The sequence below is a fragment of the Malus sylvestris genome, chromosome 3, assembly GCF_916048215.2.
Source record: "Malus sylvestris chromosome 3, drMalSylv7.2, whole genome shotgun sequence".
Taxonomy (NCBI): Eukaryota; Viridiplantae; Streptophyta; class Magnoliopsida; order Rosales; family Rosaceae; genus Malus; species Malus sylvestris.
Window position 1 is genome coordinate 5,054,978 of NC_062262.1, and position 22,197 is coordinate 5,077,174.

A 22,197-nucleotide genomic window follows, 5' to 3' on the forward strand; every position below is an offset into this window, starting at 1 on the left:
TTTAAGTGATTGGTGGTCTACTGCTATTAGAACAAAAAATAATCCAATATAAAAATATAGGTACATATATATAATTTGCAAGAGATATAATATGATATATGTATACGTTTATACATAAAATAAAATGAGAAGCAAAAGGGTTTGGCCAATGGTCGTTTTCACACTGAGGTGGAGGTTACTCCAAATAAAATAAGAGCAGCAATCACAATGTATTGTTTATTTACCATTTTTTCTTCTTCTTATTGATGCTTGTAAGTATTTACCCTGTATCATTTTGTTGTTTGCTTTTCATCACAGAAAGAAATGATGTTTTCATATGAGAGAGAGAGAGAGAGAGAGAGAGAGAGAGAGAGTTAAATCCCAATCTAAACACCTGAAACTGAAAGTGCAAAAACCGAGTGAATCAGAAGCGCACGTGGGCAGGATGACACATAGAATCAGAATATCAGATATATACACGGACAGATACATAGAACGATAGATTGGGTTTGAAGCCCAGCGGATCAATGCAAAGAAGCCGGGACCAGATACGAAGAGTTGTGCCAAAGTTTCTGTTTTAAGTATGCTTTTGCCCTATTGCCAGTAACCTGGTTTCCCTATGACTTGTGAGAAAATTCGACTGTACTCTGGTGTTATGGCAAGCACCGAAGCGACAGATAGCTGGATGTGTGGCCGGAAATTTAGTAAGGGAAGATCCAACGACTAAAAAGCGCAATATATACTATACACCGGTGTTTAAAAAAAATTCATGACTTGTGATCTTCACACTAGTAGTATTTGTTTCTAATCAAAGCAAACATAAATATCCACAAGATCAAATGAACCCAAATAAATAATATTGTTAAACATTGGACTAGCTAGTTAATTGTTTATCACTACGATTATTTGCAAAACAGAAATGATCATACAATCTAAGTATTAATAATAGTTGAGATTTTTTTTGTTTGGAATAGTTTGCAAATTCTTTATGACTATATGTTCATGATTCAACAAGATAAATTAAAATGAGGACGACTATGAGTATGCGTACTTTTACTTTCTCATGTGGGATAACACTTTCTGCTGATGACGACGAAGATCAATAAATGCTTGGAAATTAACTAGCAAGGGATAGAAATTCCTAATTTTTTTGTTCATGGGGTTGGTCGATTCAATTATAAGAGAATCGCCTGATATACATAGCTCATAATGATATAAATATATAGAAGGATTAAAAATTAAAAATTGAGAAAAAAAGAGGTGGAAATTAGTGATGAGAGAAACCTATACTGCAGTACTAGTAGCAGCAGCAGCAGCAGCAACGGTTTTACTTGAACCGCCACCATCAACACCGCCACCGCCATCACCATCAACACCGCCACCTTGAGTGGACGCTACCGACATATTCCCGACAAGCGCAGTGGCAGTGACCGTCGGCCGTTTTCGTTTCTTTTTCTCGTAGGGAATTCCTCTTGCCTTAGCCTGTCCCTCCCTCACCTCCCTCAAATAAATCCTCACCGCTCGAGCGCCAAAGGGGTTTGACTCTGGCCGTCCCCCGTTCTCCTCGTACGCCGCCCTCAGCCGTCCGATGAGCGCGTCGAGGCTGCCCCACGCCTGCTTGAGAGGGCAGGCGCACGGGGCGGGAGGGTTCTGGTGTCCGAAGTAGGGGCAGCCGGCGGCGTGGACTTTAGTCTTCCCAAACTGGTCGAGGTACTTAAGGAATTCGATGACGTGGGCCCCACTGCAGCGGGCCAACGTGAGCGGAGGCTTGTGGTTCTTGAGGTACTGCAGGAAGGTGTTCCAGTCCCGCCGCTTCTGCGACTCGTAGCGGCTCGGCGGAGCAGGAGATGCTGACAAGGGCTCGGCCGCTACAGGAGTAGCCGCCGGGGCTGCGGACCTTGACGAAGACGACGGACCCTCGCTGCTGCTGGCGTTCGGGTCGGGCGGTCCGGCTCCACCTGAAGCAGAATCCATGTGTAATAAAAGTACTCTCTCTGTCTAATTGTTTTGGCTCTTCTGCTAAGTATTTTACAACTGGGTATTTTATATATAGACAGGTTTTTTTGGTTTTTACTTCTTCCTCTCTCTCTCTAGTTTCTAAGCTGAGGCTTTGAATTTTGGGTTGTTTCTGTCCTTGTCTCTCTACCCTCCTCCATGTGAGGGTTGAATATTTGGGGTGATCAGGTTCAGAGAGTGGAGGTGTGAGTATACTGTGAATCTCTTTTCACGGGAATTTGTTGGTTTTTTTTTTTTCGGTTTCGTTTGGATGAGTGAGAAAGGGAAGAGGGTTTTAGGAGAGAGAGAGTGAGAGGAGCGTTTGATGATGGGACGTAAGATGGATGGATGAATGAATATATGAATTTAGACTCTCTCACTCTCTCACCCAAGAAAATAAGAGAGAGAATGAGAGGGATGGATGAGTAGGAGATAGAAAGAAGAGAGGAAGGGAGAAATGGGGTGTGTGTGTGTATGTATGGCGGTAGTAATGTGTGTGTGTGTATGTATGGTTGTAGTAATCAGAAGGGAGAATTCACAATATTTTCACATGGGGTGGCCCCTTTGGAAGGACATGTTTACTATTCCTTCCTCCTGCCTTCTGCTGGCCGCTCCACTCTTAATTCATCTCTCTCTATCTTGACCAATCCAATACAATTTACCATTTATACAGGGCGATTGTAAACCCAAACACTACTCCTACCATATTTTTTTTCTATTATATTTATACCATCTTTCTAATAGATATAGAACCTGTTGGATATTTGGATCACCGGGCCCGCCCCACTCTAACGACACCGATACTATTCTCAACTTTACCACCTACCCAATCCGTCAGGTGTGGAGTTTTAGCACAAAAGACATCAGTATTAGTTAGAGTAAGATAATTCTATTTAAACCCATTGGGTTTCTTTGAACCCACCGATGTGGGACATTTAACACTCCCCCTCACGTGTAACCACATTTAGTGGTTCATACATGGAAATCCACATCGGTAATTGAAACTCAGGTCGGCTCCCATTGGGCCCACATCGGTGGGTTCAAAGAAACCCAATGGGTTTAAATAGAATTATCCTACTCTAACTAATACCGAGACATTTTGTGGTAAAACCCACACCTGACGGATTGGGCAGATGGTAAAGTGAGGACAGTATTGGTGTTGTTAGAGTGGGGGGGGGCCGATGAGGGAGTGTTAAATGTCCCACATCGGTGGGTTCAAAGAAACCTAATGGTTTTAAATAGGATTATCCTACTCTAACTAATATCGAAGTTTTTTGTGGTAAAACCCCACACCTAACGGATTAGGCAGTTGGTAAAGTTGGGGACAGTATCAGTGTCGTTGGAGTGGGGCTGCCCCGGCGATCCAAAAATCCAACATGGTATCAGAGCCCACGGTTCAGGCCGGTGCAAGCCAATGAGCTTGTGTGCAAGCCAACGAGTTAAGGAAACAAGTCTGAACTCTTAATATAGAGACGGTTACTGAGTTCCCTTGAAAACAAATGGGCCCCAATGTGAGCCGACCTCTGAGTTTCAATTATCAATGTGGATCTCCACGTGTGAACCACTAAATAGGGTTACACTTGAGGGGGAGTGTTAAAGTCCCACATCGGTGGGTTCAAAGAAACCCAATGGGTTTAAATAGGATTATCTTACTCTAACTAATACCGATGTCTTTTGTGGTAAAACTCCACACTTGACTGATTCGGCAGGTGGTAAAAGTAGGGACAATATCGGTGTCGTTAGAGTGGGGCGAGCCCGGCGAGAGAGTGTTAAATATCCCACATCGGTGGGTTCAAAGAAACCCAATGGGTTTAAATATAATTATCTTACTCTAATTAATACCAAGGTCTTTTGTGGTAAAACCCCACACCTGACGGATTGAGCATATGGTAAAGTTAGGGACAGTATCGGTGTCGTTAAAATGGGGAGGGCCCGGCGATCCAAAAATCCAACATCATATTTAAACCCTTTTGGTTTTCTTGCACCCACCGATGTGGGACTTTAACACTCTCATTCACGTGTAACCCCATTTAGTGGTTCACACGTGGAGATCCATATCAGTAATTGAAACTCAGAAGTCGACTCCTATTAGGCCCACTTGTTTTCAATGGAACTCAACGGTTGTCTCTATATTAAGAGTTCAAACTTGTTTCCTTTTGGGTAACAAGCTCGTTGGCTTGCACACAAGCTCATTGGCTTGCACGGGCCCAAACCGTGGGCTTTGATACCATGTTGGATTTTTGGATCGCTGGGCCCACCCCATTCTAACGACACCGATATTGTCCCCAACTTTACCGCATGCCTAATCCGTCAGGTGTAGGGTTTTACCACAAAAGGCCTCGGTATTAGTTAGAGTAGGATAATCCTCGTTAAACCCATTGGGTTTCTTTAAACCCACCAATGTGGGACATTTAACAGAAACCCACATGTGTTAGGGGCCCTACCTCTATTAGAGAAGAGGTAATGTCAGGGAGACTAAATTTGCAAATTAAATGATGTGTCACCAATAAAAGATAATGCTACATTTACCATATTTTTCATACCATGCATATTCGATTTTAATCTCACTTTTTTTTTTTCTAGAACTCAAAAGTTCTCACATTACTCTCTAAAACTCAATATTTGCTCCACTTTGCTTTGATTCTGTCTATTTTGTCCAAAAAGCTGTCAAATATGCCGACACGTATTTAAAAGTGCACATGTGGTGTCCATATGACACGCTTTAGATTCTCCAAAAAAACCACCGATAGAATCACCACTCTCGAAACCTCTCCACTATTCCACCAAATCTCGATTCATGAAACCAATCTCTACCACTGTTTCACTTATCTATGCCCTTAAGTCATACTCCAACAATTGGAGTAAAATTCAAATTTTAGCTTCTAAACCCACCCCGACTTACTCCAACCCTTGGGCCAAAACTGAGTTTTGGGTTAAAACTCATTTTTGGGGCAAGTTTCTATCAAGATTTAACATTAGGTTAGTTGGTTGGTTCACTACTGCTCGTGGACGCTCCCTAGAAGGATACACATGCATAGCGCAGACGCGCCCAACACCCTCAACGTGCAAGGCACTAACAACTCGGGTCGCCCAGCAATATGAGCCCAATGGCTCTTTCTTTCATCGAATGGTGGGGAGCAATGGACCATTTGTTCCATCCTACCGTCCAGATTCAAATTTTGTTAATTTTTAATTTTATATTTATAAATTCATTGAATCCAACAACTGAGATATGATATGATCAAATCTAATAGTAAAAAAATATATCTAGCAGCCCAAATTTAAATCCAACTGTTAAAATAATTTTAAAAAACTATTTCAATCAAAATTCACGTAAAAACTCAGTAAATAATCTCGGGCTAAAAATTTATTGGAATCTAAATTTTTTAGGTTAAAATGTTCATAAAATTAAATTAAGATAGCCTAAATAATTTTTTATTTAAAAGTTACTTTAAAAAAATTAGCCTAAATTCATTATTTAATAATCTTTGGCTAAAAATTTAACCTATAAGGGTTTAAGCAGAAAAACTATTTCTGGAATAAAATCTAATTTTTTTTTGTTCAAAATTTTATATTTTAACGCAAGGGTTGGAGATGGCCTAAGCATAAATCCTAAAAGCTAAACCATCGATCGAATTTCAAGTTAAGTTATCATGGATATGCGGCTGAAACTCATATTATTATTGTATATCATAATATCATAATTTTTTATTTGAGAATTTTTTTTGAAGTAGAGCAATAGCATTAGTGAGTTAGATAGTTAGTTATTCGAGAGAGGAGAATCAGGAACTAGACCCGCACCGGGGTACATTCACAAAATTAATTTTCACCACTACAATGAAGCATTGTCATATCCCGGCCCAGGCCCCCACCACATCCCGGGCTCGACTCCACTGTAGCACGATATTGTCCGTTTTGGGCCCGACCACACCCTCACGGTTTTATTTTTGAGAACTCACACGAGAACTTCCCAGTGGGTCACCCATCCTAGGATTGCTCTCGCACGAACTCGCTTAACTTCGGAGTTATGATGGAACCCGAAGCCAGTAAGCTCTCAAAATGCCTCATGCTAGGTAGAGATGGGAATATACATATAAGACTTAGAGGATCCACTCCCCTGGGCGATGTGGGATGTTACAATCCACCCTGCTTAGGGGCCTGACGTCCTCGTCGGCACACTTCCGCCCAGGGATTGTCTCTGATACCAAATTGTCACATCCTAGCCCGAGCCCCCACCACATCTCGGGCTCAACTTCGTCGTAGCACGATATTGTCCGCTTTGGACCCCGACCACGCCCTCACGGTTTTGTTTCTGGGAACTCACACGAGAACTTCTCAGTGAGTCATCCATCCTAGGATTGCTCTCGTACGAACTCGCTTAACTTCGGAGTTCCGATTGAACCTGAAGCCAGTAAGCTCCCAAAAGGCCTCATGCTACGTAGAGATGGGAATATACATGTAAGGTTTAGAGGATCCATTCCCCTGGACGATGTGGGATGTTACAAGCGTCATCTACTTCTGTTTTTCCATCATTATGATTAGGGGAAAAGGCCAATGAAATGTAATAAAGCACGTAAAATACTAATGCTATAGTATAAAAACATAAACAAACTAAAATTTCCATGAATATATATGATTACGTGTCTGCAACATCAAATGTTTGTGCGTAGGGTAAGCATTGGCTTGAAGTGGATGGCAAAGAATTGGGTCTTGGTAAGGTCAAACATCTTCAGGCCATATAAGGACAGGAAGGGAAAAAAAAAAGAAAAACCCACTTAAGGAGCTTATATGGTTGCCCATGAAAGTGCTTAATCTTTGCTTCACTCAAGAGTGAAAGTATAATCCATGCAGCTGCTTTCAAACATTAATACATACCTTGAATTATTATGTTCAATCTCAACAGAAAGTGAGTACTCAAAATGAATAAGAGCATGTTTGAGATTGTTTTAAAGGTTAAAATTGTGTTTTTACAATTAATGATATTTTTTACTCCATATATTTGAGTGCGGAAGAAAATTTCAAAAGTGCTTTAGGATTATAAAGAACTTGAGAGTGCTTCTTATTTTAACGTGTTTCTAATAAAACAATTTTGTGCAAGCGCTTCAGAGGATAAATATTCTATAGAGTCACAACTTTGCCTAGCTTGTTACAATGGTCCATTAGAATTGTAGGCTACCAATTCTCACACAACCTAACAAATTTTTTTATTATTAATAATGGGTTTGGAGAGTTAATTGTTGAATCATGATTGATAGGATGGAGAAATGATGAATACTAGGTTGAATGTAAAAAGGAAATAACTACCACTACCATAAAATTATTTAGTAGCAGTTATACCAACTTTTGTATTCTTTGTGATCTTCTCTTTTCATTCAACATACTTATGGTTTCATGATATTCAAATTACACACTCACACATATGTATATTAGAAATGCTTAGTCTACCCCACCCTTCTAAAATAAGAGAGTATAAATATCCTTTAATCGAACCATATTTTTGTAATGCAATCACATCCACGCATTACATCTTACCTTAACAATGTATGACTTTAATGTAAAAATCAATTGTAGTAATAAAATGTCATTTTGTCTTGTTAACAATACTCTTAGAATTATAGTGTAACATTGATAGTCTTGTAATTCAGACGTCGAATGCTGACTTCATGTTGTAACATTATTACTAGGAAGGGAGTCCACGAGCAAATAACGATACTAATAATGACTTACATTTATATCGTAACAAGACATTCATGGTTTAATAATCAACGTTGATAAACAATATATGTCAGTAAAATCTATAATTATGTAACTTTCAACAATAAATTTTGAAGATTATAATGTAATTTTTTTTCAAATCAAAGGACAACGGTAATCCTCGGTAAAGGGTACCATATAATTTATCTTTAGAAACCAATAGTAAATTTATTCATTTATTAATTAATTAAGGTTCAATGTCAATCAAGGCCATCTGATCCACATAAATCATGTTTCCAACAGCTTCTTTTATGGAAATATTGTGTTGCAGTGGTCCTGAATTTTGTCAGAATATAACAAGGGGTGTGCAAATGTGCATACTAAATTAGGGAAGTCTTGCTTGAGTTTTAATGTGCCTACTATATACATACACTCTCTGGTAAATTGACAGATATGACCTCCTGAAATGAAATGACTCGATTGATAAGATTTTACCTTATTTTTCAGCGGGAATTGTATTCGTGGGTTGTAGGAATCGTGTCAATCACTCTCTCGTGATGGACTTGTCACTTGGATTAGGATTAAGATTCTGATCAGCTGCATTTCTTGTCATGAAAAAATGTCCATTACCGTGATGAAAAAAGAAAAACTGTCCTTTACATATTTTTATATTTTTGTTTTATAAAGAAGAAAAATTCTTTGAGGTTTTTAAAAGTGTGACTGCAACTTCTTCTTCTTTTTATAATATTTCATAACGTCGACATAGAAATTTACGTAAAATTGTGAGGTGGCAGAGAGTGAGAGAGTCAGGCCCGGCCTAAGCCCAGTGCGGGCAGGGCGACCGTTTGGGGCTCAAAAAAATTCGGGGTACCGAAATTATTAGGGTGGTATATTTATATATGTTTTTATAAGAGTATAAATTTATAAAATTTGGTTTAGTGACAAAGAAATTTAATTAGAACTGGTGGTTTTGTTGTTTAAAATTAATAAGGAGGTCTTAAGTTCAAAACACCATGTGTGCTTATTTACATTCCATTTTTTACAAATTTCTTTTCATAACAGTATAAATTTATACAATTTGGCTAAATGATCAAGAAGTTTAATTAGAAGCAATGGCTTTTGTTGTTTAAAATTAACGAGAGGTCCTAAGTTTGAAATGCTATGTGCAAGTTTATTTTTTTTCAATTTTTATAAATTTTTGTTTGGTTGTTAATTTATTTACTAGCTAGTAGCTATGTGGGTTGCTATTTTTAAATATCCGTTCCAATTTAAGTCTAATCTTCAACAAAGAGTAACGCGTAGACTAAATGCCAAATTTGCAAATAATATTATGTGTCATCAAAAGGTTTAATTTAGTGTTCATTCATTACTTATACATATCCTTAAAGACTTGAAAACATTTTTTTTTTTAGTCTTATATTGACGAGGTTAGTAAATAAGAAAAAATACCTCACGATTTATACAAAAACACTTTAAAAGTTCAGATGAAAAACAATACTCATAATCTATCTACTTGAAAACCCGAAATTTTTTGGTTTCCTTCTCTCGATACAAAATAAATTAGTTATTCCGTGTTTCTAAATTATTGAGTTTGAAGTGTTTTTTTTTTAAATATAATTTTATTGATGTCTTACATGTGAAAACAAATAATTTTTTTATATGAAGTGTTTTTTTAAATAGGATTATCTTACTCTAACTAATACCAATGTCTTTTGTGCTAAAACCCCACACCTGATTGATTGGGCAAGTGGTAAAGGTAGGGACAGTATCAGTGTCGTTAGAGTGGGGCGAGTCTGGCGAGAGAGTGTTAAATGTCCCACATCGGTGGGTTCAAAGAAACCTAATGGGTTTAAATAGGATTATTCTACTCTAACTAATACCGAGGTCATTTGTGGTAAAACCTCACACCTGACGAATTGGGCAGGTGGTAAAGTTAGGGACAGTATCAGTGTCGTTAAAGTGAGGCGGGCCCGACGATCCAAAAATCCAACATCATATTTAAACCCTTTTGGTTTTTTTGCAGCCACCGATGTGGGACTTTAACACTCCCCTTCACGTGTAACCCTATTTAGTGGTTCACACGTGGAGATCCATATTGGTAATTGAAACTCAGAAGTCGACTCCTATTGGGCCCACTTGTTTTCAATGGAACTCAACAGTTGTCTCTATATTAAGAGTTAAAACTAGTTTCCTTTTGGGTGACAAGCTCATTGGCTTGCACGGGCCCAAACCGTAGGCTTTGATACCATGTTGGATTTTTGGATCGCTAGGCCCACCCCACCTTAACGACACTGATACTGTTCCCAACTTTACTGCCTGCCTAATCCGTAGGTGTGGGGTTTTACCACAAAAGGCCTCAGTATTAGTTAGAGTAAGATAATCCTATTTAAACCCACCAATGTGGGACATTTAACAGAACCCACATGTGTTAGGGGCCCTACCTCTATTAGAGAAGGGGTAACATTAAGTGAGGTGCTTAAAAAAAAAGCACCTATGAAAAAAAGCTGTGAGGGTTTTAGGTGTTTGGTAAACTGAAAAAAAAGGGCTTATTTTGGAAGCTGCTGTGAGAATAAGCTGAAATCAAAGGAAAAAACTGAAGCTGCTATTTGCAGCTTTAGAAAACTGGCTTTTTTTCAAAGCACACGGAGCTACAGTGCTCCTTTAATGAAAAGACCCACTATCAGACTGCTTTTCTTTCCAAAAACACTTTTACAAAAAAGTTTACCAAACGCTCTGCTGATTTATTTCACAGCCGCTTATTCTCATAGCACAGCCGCTTATTCTCACAGCAGCTTTTTTTCAAAGCACAGCAATACCAAACCAGCCCTAAATTTGCATACTAAATGATGTGTCACCAATAAAAGATAATGCTACATTTTCATGTGTTGTTAAATTTTTTATTTAGTTGATTTGATAAACAAAAAGTATTTATATGCTAATGAAATATTTAGTTCTACGAACAACCGTTGCATGCCTTAAAGCCTTCTTTGGGCATCAAGGTTGGGTCTGAATTGTGTTGAGGTGAAAGGGGATACACATATACTCATCAACATCATTATTCATTAATGGCAAATCACAACTTCCTTGGAGAATTACGTCCAACATTCAAGATCTCATCTACCCTAAGAGCAAGTTCTCACAAATATATTGCTCACACATATCTTCCGAAAAGACAACATAATGGCTAATGCACTAAACTTAAGTACCATAATTATATTTGGTTTTTACAGTTTCTTAGTCTCAGTGCGCTTTACAAAATACTCGTACTATGATTATAAAATCTCTAAATAGTTCTAGAGGAGCCTCTAGTTGAAAAATGTGAAACAATCATATGTTGCCTCACCAAAAACTCTAGAACATAAATATGTATCGATTGCAGGTGAATGGTAAACCCATTTCAAATGCTAGATTCTCTGATCAAAGAATATAAGTACCGATTCCAGGTGAATGATAAACCCATTTTAAATGCTAGATTCTCCGATCAAAGAATCTAAATATCAAAATAAGGCACAAAACAGAAACGGAAAAGAATGGTAGAGTAAGATCTGCAAAAATCTGATCCTAATATGATACTTGTGCATTTTTGGGTTTAACCGTGAATTTGGATTACAGATTAATAAAAGGGTTCAAAGGATCATATGCAGGGCATCAATTATCTATTTACGAGACCAAATTTGACTTAAGATTCTTAAATGTGATTACAAGTTGAGATAATTGTGATTATATATCATAATATGTTGATGGTGGGGCATCATGTGTATGGATGACACCCCCGTGATTCATTGTCTAGAATCATATATGAATTATCATACGCAATTTGATCACTTTAATTTATTTTTTCACAAGTGCTTTTGAGTATCTTTCAATTTTCAAAAGAAAACAGATGGGACTTAAAATAAATAAAAAATCACAAGAGGATTCTGCAGTGGAATATATATGTAATTGTATAATATATGGCCGTACAGACCTCGTGTCTACAAAACTCATTAATTTTTATGAAACAAAATTCTGACCAGTTGGTATGAGTGGTAATTTATCAGCAGCATGCATGCTATCCATGTCATATTTGCAGTATGTGTGTATCCCTTTCAATTTGGAAAAAATGTGGAAGCTCTCGTCAATTCTTTATTTAAAATGTCTTCAATATAGTGAATAGTCTTATTCAAGTTAAATTTTCTCTTTTAAATGAGGCCTATGTAGATCGTGTTTGATGGTTAAAATTAAATTGAAATAAATACGTCATCGTACAAGGCATAGATATGAAAGAAACTTATAACTTCGAACCCTCAAGTCTTTTTCAACTTTCAAGTTGGACATAACTTTTTCATTTCTTTTTACGGCGTAATAGTGAGTTATTCATTCAAGATCTATTCTTAAAGTCAACCAAACGAAGCCTAAGGGTTTCATTCTTATCCCCCTTTTTGTTCAATAAAAAAATCTTATAAATGATCTAGCAGTAAACCCAGAACATATTTTACAACATATTCAAAACAATATTAGTTTCGCAATTTATTTATGTAAAGATCCTATATCTGTATATTTTTTCCTAACAATTTACATGCAGTAATAGCCCGGTTCTTCTCTTAGGAAAAAATACGTCGTTGTTGAAACCCTAACATGACGAAGGGCCTGGTGAGAATAACTCATCTGGGTTGCCTGCCTGATTGGCCAGTGATTTCAAAATGGGGGGACCAGTCGTATCATTTGGCTTTCAGCAGTGGGATTTCATATGTCAGAAGATATCTAGCAAAAGCAAGAGCAATAATAGCAAATATGTATTAGGAAAAAATTATAAAAACAAAAGAAAGACGACATTTTTGTGAAGGTGGGAATTTGGGAAATGAAAATGAGAGGAATTTTTTGTGAAATAATGATTAATTGGTAATTTTTGTGTTGTATTAAAACCGAAGTTTGGATTCATAAAGATTAGGGTTTCCACCTCAAAGATTAGGCTCTCAACGGTACTAAAAAATTATCCAAATTGGAACCTGAAAATGTACTTTTGGTGAAAAATGTTGTTGAAACCAATCATTGGTAAAAATTCAAATGGATCTTGGAATAACACTTGAAGTGGTCATGCAAAAAGCATCTATCTGGTGTTTCTTAAAAAAAAAAAACAAGAGTTTTAACGAAACACTCCCGATACTGTTCACTTTAACGGAAAAAGACAATTTTACTCTAAAAAGTCACTCATAGTACTATTCACTTACAACACTTTTTTGTCATTTTGATTAAAACTCAAAGTTTTCAAGTCATTTTCATTAGTTTTCCTTATAAAAAAAACGCTTTAAGTGCTTTTGGAACTCAAAATCAATTTTACCAAAAGCGAGCTTTCAATAATTTTAAAAGCACTTCCAAACGAGCCATGACTCAATATGAATACTCTTTTTTCCCTTTCTTTTTAGGGTGAGCTCCAAAAATTAATTAAAGATAGCTTGGAAAATCAAAAGGAACAAATAGATTTTTTGTATGTACTCAAGCTCAACTTCATTTATGTCTTAGTTGATTCTCATTCTGTTAAGATAGTTTCACAGAGAGAAATAGGAAAGGTTGAACAGAGAGAGAAAAGAGATAGAGATGTGTATCAGATAAAAGCTTTCTTTCTTAATGAATATGATTTACAACCCTCACTTATATATGTGTTCAGCTACAAGACTTGTGAAGCAAGTAATTCATAACCTCCTTATCTCAACTAACTTCTTCTAACCAAGTTATCTATCCTCTCCAGATTCCAACTAACTAACTATATGTATTTTAGCTGATTTAATCTTTTGACACATGGCTTTTGTTTTAACCATTGATAGTCTCTTCACTTGGATCACACTTTTGAACTTCATCCTTCTTACACATTCGACATCAAAAGTAAAGGTATTTGTTGATTTCCCCTGAAATGGTAAGGAAATGCTAATTTCTCTCATGAAATTTAATTTTAGTTGATTACCCAATGAACTTTTAGCCACTTTCATGTTAGATTTTGGAAAATTTTCATCTAATTTTCTATCCATTTTGATCACATGGTAATGTCCCTAATGGTTGACATCATATTGCTTTTTTCTTCTTCTTCTTCTTTTCCGCTTTTGACTGCGTACACTTTCTATTTGAATTAGCCATGACAGTGTAATTAGCAGATGCAAAGTATTGGCTTTGCGCCCAATTTACTAAAGCAACATTACCTTTTTGCTCTCATATAGTTGCCGTGTGTTGTACGCGTAACCAAGATGGATAGAAATTTAGAAGCTAGGGGAAAATGGCTATTTATAAAAATTCATAGGAAATAATCAGTTAAAATTAAAGTTCAAAGGAAAAATTAGCAGCTCAATACAAGTTCATGTACAAATCGACAAATAGGTCATAAAAGTATATTGATTTTTCTCTAACAACCGAATACTGAAATTTCAAATTTTCACGTCTTCACCTTTTCTACTTAATGGTATAATATGCAAGTCTCATTTTTCATAAACAATTATAACTTCAAATAGTGAGAGAGCGACAATGGAAGTCTTGAACATGGGATTAATGTTCTTCCACTCAACATATCCTTGTTTTCATGATCAAGTTTTTGCACTTGAGATTTATTTAATGACAAGTTTGAGAGTGGCCAATTATTAGTCATACACTAGTACACATATCATTGGGGAATTTAGGAAATGCATTTCTTTAACCAAAAGGCATTTCCACAATTAACTAATGTTTATCAATTCAAGCAACATAGATGCAAACCACCTCCTAGTGAAATGTACTTATCTTAAGGTGACTTGCAACCGACCGAGGAACATATATAGGCATTACATAATGGAGCAATAATAAATCTATAAACTAAATAAATCACGAGATTAAGAAGTAATTAACAAAGAGTGGCGTAGGAGAAGAAGATGGGGGATAACTTAAATCGTGTGGTCTATGCAATCCCTTTGCTGCAAGTTTTTTATTGGTTATTCTATGCAAAGAAAAACGCATCCAATGCCTTGCGCCTCATTTTCTTCCTAGACCCTAAACGTAAGACAAGACACGTTAATTACAAAAGCCAACAAATTATTTTTTCACAGTATTTAAAGAATATGGATGCTCTCCTTTCCATCCTCTCCTATTTGAATGTTCAAGATTGAGTCACATCATCATCTTATTTTACCTCTCTATAAGGAGAGAAAGAAGAAGAGGAAATTGAGAGAGGAGGGGTGGGAGGAGAGGGGAACGGAAGGGGAGAGAATCCAACTCGGTATTTAAATACAAGATTTATGTATTCCAACAACAAAAAATACAAGATTTATATGTTTTCAAAGATAGAATAACTTGCCCACTAAGGATTCCTCCCAATCATTCATCACCTCAAGCAATCAAAGATGGCAAAAAAAATGATGCCCCATGTACATATACAGCAGGATGTCCTATGCCTCACCCATAATTATACATTATCATTGTGCTTTATCTTATTGCTAATTAACTCAATGTAAATTTCTTAGAGATTTCGTGGTTAAAACTTAAAAACACAAATTCATAAGCACTTACAAAGAATATTAATGGTTAATATATAGGCGATTGCCCGTCGTTGATATATATATACTTCAAATACATTCCACATGAAATACGTTTTCGTATTCTATTGTATATGAAATACGTTTCTCAAATCTAAACTTGTTGTTCTCTTAAGTTTTGATCAACTATAATTTTACTTTCGAACATGTAAGGAGTTAAAAAGTTAGTATGTAAATTTTCTTCCATGGTTCCAACTTATAGCTATGAAGCTATCCATCCCATGAAGTCAAGATTGAGACTTGTTGATCAGGAAATCAATAATAGAACAAGGAACAGGATAAAATCCACGGATTGAAGGGTCAGAATAATCCAAAGATTTAATTACATACAAGTTTTTTTTTTTTTAAGCAAGATTATTACATATGTTGGAATAGATTTAGTTAATTTGGAATCTTCTAATTATAAGAATATAATTTTACATTTTAATATTTTATGATTCCTTTTACATATGGATCTTGTCAAACCCGATATATTGTAAACATGGTATCAAATTAATTTAAAAGGTGATATTTCTACAGCATACAAATTTAGTAGATGATATATATGATATGAATAAGAGATTTTAATTTTATATTAAGATTTATAAATAAACTTTTCAAGAAACTATGACATTATCAAATTTCAATGCATTTGGGCTCGCGGATACCAATTGGTGACATGATATATTTACAACAACAAAGCTTAATTTTACTAAGTGGTGTCGCTTACAAAAATGATAGAACACTACTGTATTTGGTTTTGCGCCAAGTCTTCCATTAGCTCTAAATAATTTTTATTTTTTTAATCTCTTTTCACGCCTTTCTATAGCTCTGGTGCATGATCTAAATCGAAACCATTGGTCGAAATTTAGAAAGGGATCCTCTCCAGGATCCCTTCCTCATAATATATCAAATCGGTGGATCTGTGTCATTGAAATTTGATTAAATGGCTGAAGTTATTATAACTTTTAAAATGAAACCATGTTTGTAGCCGTTGGATCAAATTTTAATGACACTGATTCTCTTATTTGATGGATTAAGAGGAAGGGATCCGTAGAGGATCCCTTTCCTCGAAGTTCATATAGGCATCTTATTATACATGTATAGTAGTACTCATGTCGTTGTTTTATTTATTACCTCTCACCCACCATTCATGCCTTGTGTTCCCCTTCTTATGTAGGGTCTATTTTCTTGTGATGTTGACTTATGATTGCTATTCTATGACTACTTGCATAAACCCAAAGGAAAACATTTCGAAAATAGCTATTCTAAGAGCTTAAATTGAAGGGAAAAAATATATATATTTATCCACTTTTAATATTATAATTGATTCTTTGTTGTAATTTTTTTTTACTCTTTTCTTACTACAGTTTTTTTTTTCGATCTTTAACTTATTAGGTTTGAAGTGTTTTTATTTAGAGGGTTATCGCATTAACAATTAGCCAAGCCAATGGTGGATTCAACAAAAATTTCATCCGGCATCTTAGTTGATGGTTGCACACCATTTTGTCGAGTTGGCCTTGGCTTCCTTTCATGTCTCGGTTTTTTTGAGACATTTTATTAAACATCTTTGCCTCTAAGTAGGCATGCTAAAAAATAATTTCAAAATAACAGAAGTGCACCGATAACTGTATGCCTATAATGATTCCCCTAGTAAATTGCTCTCACCATCTCAACAATTGTTACCATGACCCCACAACTAGTTCCATAGATCAATTAGGCATTTTCAACGAGATAGGATCCTCACCGGATCCTCTTTGTGAGGATCTCAGAAATTCTTTAATCATGTCCGTTCATCGTACATCGTGTGATCAGTTTTTGTTAAATACTATTTGTGTTTAATTTAAAAATAATAATTTAAAATGATTTGTTATCGTATTTAAAGACATGATTAAAGGATCCCCAATGAGGATCCTATCTCATTGTCAATGAAAGGCCTTTAATTAATTTTAAATTACAAATTATGGGTTTCTTTCTGCTCTTATCCTTCTTTATGCAATTGTGTTTTCTTTATTTGTGTACTTGTAAGTTAGATAGACTTGCAGAATCAAAACTTATCTAAGCCCCCACCTTTTCATTTGTCCATTTCTTGACTCTAAAGCAGTCTAATCTTGATCGCGATGCTGACCCCACACATCATCTTTGATGGGTCTCCAGGAAATGTTACAAAAAAACCCAACACTCATGATGTCTATTAAAATTAAAAAAAAAACTAACGAAAATGGTCTGAAAATCTTGAATTTTAATAATAATGATAAAATAAAATGAATAGTATCATGATTGACTTTTTAGTATAAAAATATAATTTTTCGTTAAAATGAACAGTATCAGAAATTTTTCATTAAAGTTCCCTTAAAATTATCCAATGCTTCGTGGAACTGGAAGCATGAGCAGTTGAGCATTGTGTTTCCCTAATATGCTCAGCAAATTCAGAAGAAATGGACCCTAATATGCTCAGCAAATTCAGAAGAAATGGGAAAAAAGTAAGCTAGAAGGGGCATTCCGAGAATTGAACTCGGGACCTCTCGCACCCTAAGCGAGAATCATACCACTAGACCAAATGCCCTTCACGGCTCTTTGCTTAACTTTAAACCAGTATTATATAGAAGTCACATCGGAGAATTAGTTAATGACTGCAATTACCGGTTTGGAATTAGTTTGGCTAGTTTTTTTCTCTTTTTTCAGCTTCTTGCAATGTATAAAAGTAATAAGGGCATAATAAATGTAAATATTCAGTTTGGAGTATGTCCAAAAGTAAAGCTTCAAAATTGCATAGCAGAATTAGTAATCTAATTAGAGTTATTGGTTTGAATTTAGTTTGGCCATTGATTTTCACTCTCATTTTCTTAGCGTCTTGCACTCTTCCTACGAGTGAAGAAAAAGAAAATTGTAACAAGTCAGTTTGAAGTGCATAAAGCTAAAAAATGAGTGTCAAAATTGCTCCCCGTTAGGTTTTAGAAGCTTTAAGCCTGAAATAATTGAAATAATTGAAATATTTTCGACATATTTGAAGAAATGACCGGAAAAGAAATTTCAAAAGAATGATTACTATTAATTTCCATACAGTATGCTGCGAATATTACTAGTCACAAGAAACAACAGAAAGAGCTACACGAAGATTGTTTAGGGTTCCACACGTATACATTCTATATGTTTCTACTGTTTCTTGATAAATTTTGAAAGTCTGGGCAGCATAGTGATTTCCATTCACAGTATCCCGCTTGGAAAATATTATCTCCCTCAAGATTGGTTCGTGGCCGTTGAGAAGATTACCCAAGCTTAAAACTTTTCTCCACGACTGATTAGCAGTTGGATTTGTAAACATTTTTTACACGACCTGTCTTTTGTGCGTACTTACTTGTTGCTTCTTGTCAAACTCCTCCAAAGATAAGGGAGGTATAAGATATAACAATTGTTGTGGTAAGGCTCAATGCAAATTAAACACTCTGTCGAGGTGGTGCAACTGCTACACTAGCTGAGAAAAAGGCTTCCAAAACCTCAAAGAATGAAAAGAGAATGTTTCGACCCCTCGAGGCATGAGGGACGTTATGTATTGAAACATGAGGGACCTTCCGTATTGAACTAGCATAAAAGGAAGGTTGTCATGATGAGCTTGTTCCCATTCTGGGAAAATAAAAGCTGCAGCAGTCAGAGAAAATGGCGATCATAGAGTCATAGGGCTTGCAAGAACTTGCCATATGAAGGGAAGCTGCGACGATGAGTGGCTTCTCGACATGTTCAAAAACACTGCAGAGCCGTCTTATGTCTTCAATCGTCTCACTGCCAGCAGATAGACGATTTGCTGGAATAGAAGCCAAAAATTGTAAATGCTCACTGCCAAATTCAAGTTGTGTACACGCTATTCATTTTTTTCCTTTCCAAAAGAAACAGATTAGGAAACCTTGCAGAGACCTTAACGCAGACGCCAAAGTACTGTGAAGTTGATCCATTTTGGTTGCCATCTGCTTCAGGCCTCCAAAGCTAGTCTGGTTCAAAGTATCTGATTCTCTGAAGGCAGTACAAATCATTTGTTCGAGCAACTGATGCAGTCGTAATGTTTCCAAGTAATGAAGGATCTACAATGTTAGAAAAGCATTAAGTAGATTATTCTGGATACACCACACAACACAACAATGGAGGCACATGACTTGTAGGTCTTGGGTTGGTCATTCAAGTAAGGAAATGGGCCTACGAAATGGTTGTGCTCAAGATAGTAGGTAATCTCTAACTAAATTTAAAGGCCTACTAATACTTATGTATCCAACCAAAAGATCAAACAACAACAACAACAACAACAACAACAAAGCCTTTTCCCACTAAGTGGGGTCGGCTATATGAATCCTAGAACGCCATTGCGCTCGGTTTTGTGTCATGTCCTCCGTTAGATCCAAGTACTCTAAGCCTTTTCTTAGAGTCTCTTCCAAAGTTTTCCTAGGTCTTCCTCTACCCCTTCGGCCCTGAACCTCTGTCCCGTAGTCACATCTTCGAACCGGAGCGTCAGTCGGCCTTCTTTTCACATGTCCAAATCACCGGAACCGATTTTCTCTCATCTTTCCTTCAATTTCGGCTACTCCTACTTTACCTCGAATATCCTCATTCTCAATCTTATCCTTTCTCGTGTGCCCACACATCCCACGAAGCATCCTCATCTCTGCTACACCCATTTTGTGTACGTGTTGATGTTTCACCGCCCAACATTATGTGTCATACAACATCGCTGGCCTTATTGCCGTCTTATAAAATTTTCCCTTGAGCTTCAGTGGCCTACGACGGTCACACAACATGCTGGATACACTCTTACACTTCATCCATCCAGCTCGTATTCTATGGTTGAGATCTCCATCTAATTCTCCGTTCTCTTGTAAGATAGATCCTAGGTAGCGAAAACGGTCGCTTTTTGTGATCTTCGCTAAATTGCTCCGGTCATTAGTGTGGATAAGTATATAAATGGATAGAGATAGGAAAGCAAACACAAGATGTACGTGGTTCACCCAGATTGGCTACGTCCACGGAATAGAAGAGTTCTCATTAATTGTGAAGGGTTTACACAAGTACATAGGTTCAAGCTCTCCTTTAGTGAGTACAAGTGAATGATTTAGTACAAATGACATTAGAGTACAAATGACATTAGGAAATTTTGTGGGAGAATGATCTCGTAATCACGAAACTTCTAAGTATCGGAGTGTGGTATCATCTTGACTTGCCTTATCTGTCTCATAGGTAGATGTGGCAGCTTCTCTGGAAGTACTCTTCCTCCATCCAGGGGTGGTATCTTTAACTGGTGGAGATGCACAAGGTAATGTATCAATTTCACTTGAAGCTTACTTGTAGTTTCAGGCTTGGTCAAGCGCGATACAAACCATGTAGTAGGAGTCCCCCAAGTCGCCGAGCTAGGGGATTTGCTGAAAGAGGTGACAGACAAGGTAAGCAATCAGAGCTCCGGCTGATTGTTCACCTTCTCCCCATCTTGCAGCAGCATGAAGGATAAAGAGAAGAAAATGAGAAGAGATGATATGGGATACTTTTGCTTTTGAAGAAGTAACTTTCCACAGGCTTATTCTTGAACTGAGCTGGAGGGTTTTCTGGTTTCCTCCAGAGTATAAGGCCGACTGAAGAATTTGAGGGTCAAAACAAGTCCATCAAATCTAGAGTACGTTCGACCCTGCTGATATGGGATACTTTTGCTTTTGACAGAGTAATGGATGGATCGGCACGTGTGCTGTTACGCTTGTCTCCACATGCTTCCTTGTATCCTTCGCACTTGCCCTATCTGTTCCTCAAGCAGATGCGGTATCTTCCCTGGCAACATAAGATGTTGAAGATGAGTACTCGAGAGCAATGCCAGGTAAGTAATCAGGTAAGGGGTTCCAGGCTGTCAGTTCCTGGCTGGGAGCTTGATTTCAAGTGCTGACTGATTGCTCTCTTTCTCCTTGTCTTGCAGGTAAAAACAAGGCCAAAGGAAAAGACAGGGAAAAAGCATGATATGGGATACTCTTGCTTTTAACCCTGATGATATGAGATATTCTTGCTCTAGTATAGCTTGTTTGCAGAGGTATTATCGGGGGGAAAGAAAGCTGAATATTTCGAAAGGCTTCGTTGGGAGTGCCCTCTCAGATATGAGGAAGGGTTGAGCATTTTTGCAGGTCTGCCTGTCCGTTGGGGATGGAGGTCGACATATATAGGAGTCTCCCTAACAACAAGTAGTAATGCTATTCCTTTACCCTGCTTGGTCATAGCACGGTAGTGGGAGCTGCCAGCTTCACATGTTTTAACTGTCAGAGCACTTTGAAAAAGTGGTATGTGGTATCTGGCTCTCGAGATTCGGAGAACGATGCTTCTTCGATTTTTGAGAAAGCAATCATGGTGGGGGTCTGGCTCTCGAGATTCGGGGAGCAGTGTCTCTTCGATTTTTGAGAAAGTAATCATGTTGGGAGTCTGGCTCTCGAGATTCGGAAGGCGGTGCCTCTTCGATTTTGGAGTAAGCAATCTTGTTGGGAGTGTTTTCTCGGATGTGAGTAAAGGTTGGGCATGTTTGCTAGTCTACCTTGCCACGAAGCACGGAGGTTGACACACAGGGACTTTCCAATTATCCAGCAGTGGTACTGTTCCTTTACCCTTGTGGGTAATAATATGGTAGCTAGACCTTCAAAATTTATGTGTCTAAACTTTGTTAGTGCTGTTTCTTTACTATTCTTTTACCTTTCTTGGTCAGAGCGATGTAGTGGGAGCTGCAAGCTTCACGTGCTCAACTTTGGCAGAGACTTTGACAAAGTTATCTGTGGTACCCATGAGCTATTGCTGCGTGTGGGAAGTGGGTGATTGAACAGTAAGATTCATGTGCTTTCTACTTCACCAGAAGTCTTCGACAGAATGCCCATAATTTCCGCAAAGCTGAGTGCGTGTGACAGGTGCTGACAAGGCTAGAAAAGAAGGTACCTCTTCGATTTCTGAGATCGGCCCTCGTGGTCTCTGAGCAGCCCAGCTTTTGAGAAAGCAAGCGCCTCTTCGATTGATTCGG

At 37.2% G+C, this 22,197-nt stretch overlaps 2 protein-coding genes and 1 non-coding gene across 3 annotated transcripts in view; 1 reads left to right on the forward strand and 2 right to left on the reverse strand.

Moving 5' to 3' along the window:
- Nucleotides 1-1,066: 1,066 nt before the first annotated feature.
- On the reverse strand, nt 1,067-2,419 carry LOC126616385 (protein LIGHT-DEPENDENT SHORT HYPOCOTYLS 6-like). Its single transcript, XM_050284439.1, has one exon. The coding sequence runs from the start codon at nt 1,951-1,953 to the stop codon at nt 1,264-1,266; it is 690 nt and encodes a 229-aa protein (XP_050140396.1). The 5' UTR covers nt 1,954-2,419; the 3' UTR covers nt 1,067-1,263.
- A 15,254-nt stretch (nt 2,420-17,673) lies between these two features.
- Nucleotides 17,674-17,745, reverse strand: TRNAP-AGG (transfer RNA proline (anticodon AGG)). Its single transcript has one exon. It is a non-coding gene; the product is annotated as a tRNA-Pro (tRNA).
- Nucleotides 17,746-19,977: 2,232 nt separating this feature from the next.
- Nucleotides 19,978-22,197, forward strand: part of LOC126615530 (uncharacterized) — a 55,794-nt gene continuing 53,574 nt past the window's right edge. Inside the window, exon 1 of the mRNA XM_050283355.1 lies at nt 19,978-21,700. The gene's annotated coding sequence lies outside the window, so the exon portion shown is untranslated. The remainder of the gene's footprint in view (nt 21,701-22,197) is intronic.

Coding starts and splice junctions, on each gene's coding strand:
- LOC126616385 (XM_050284439.1), bottom strand. CDS start 1,953: ATGGATTCTGCTTCAGGTGGAGCCGGACCGCCCGACCCGAACGCCAGC.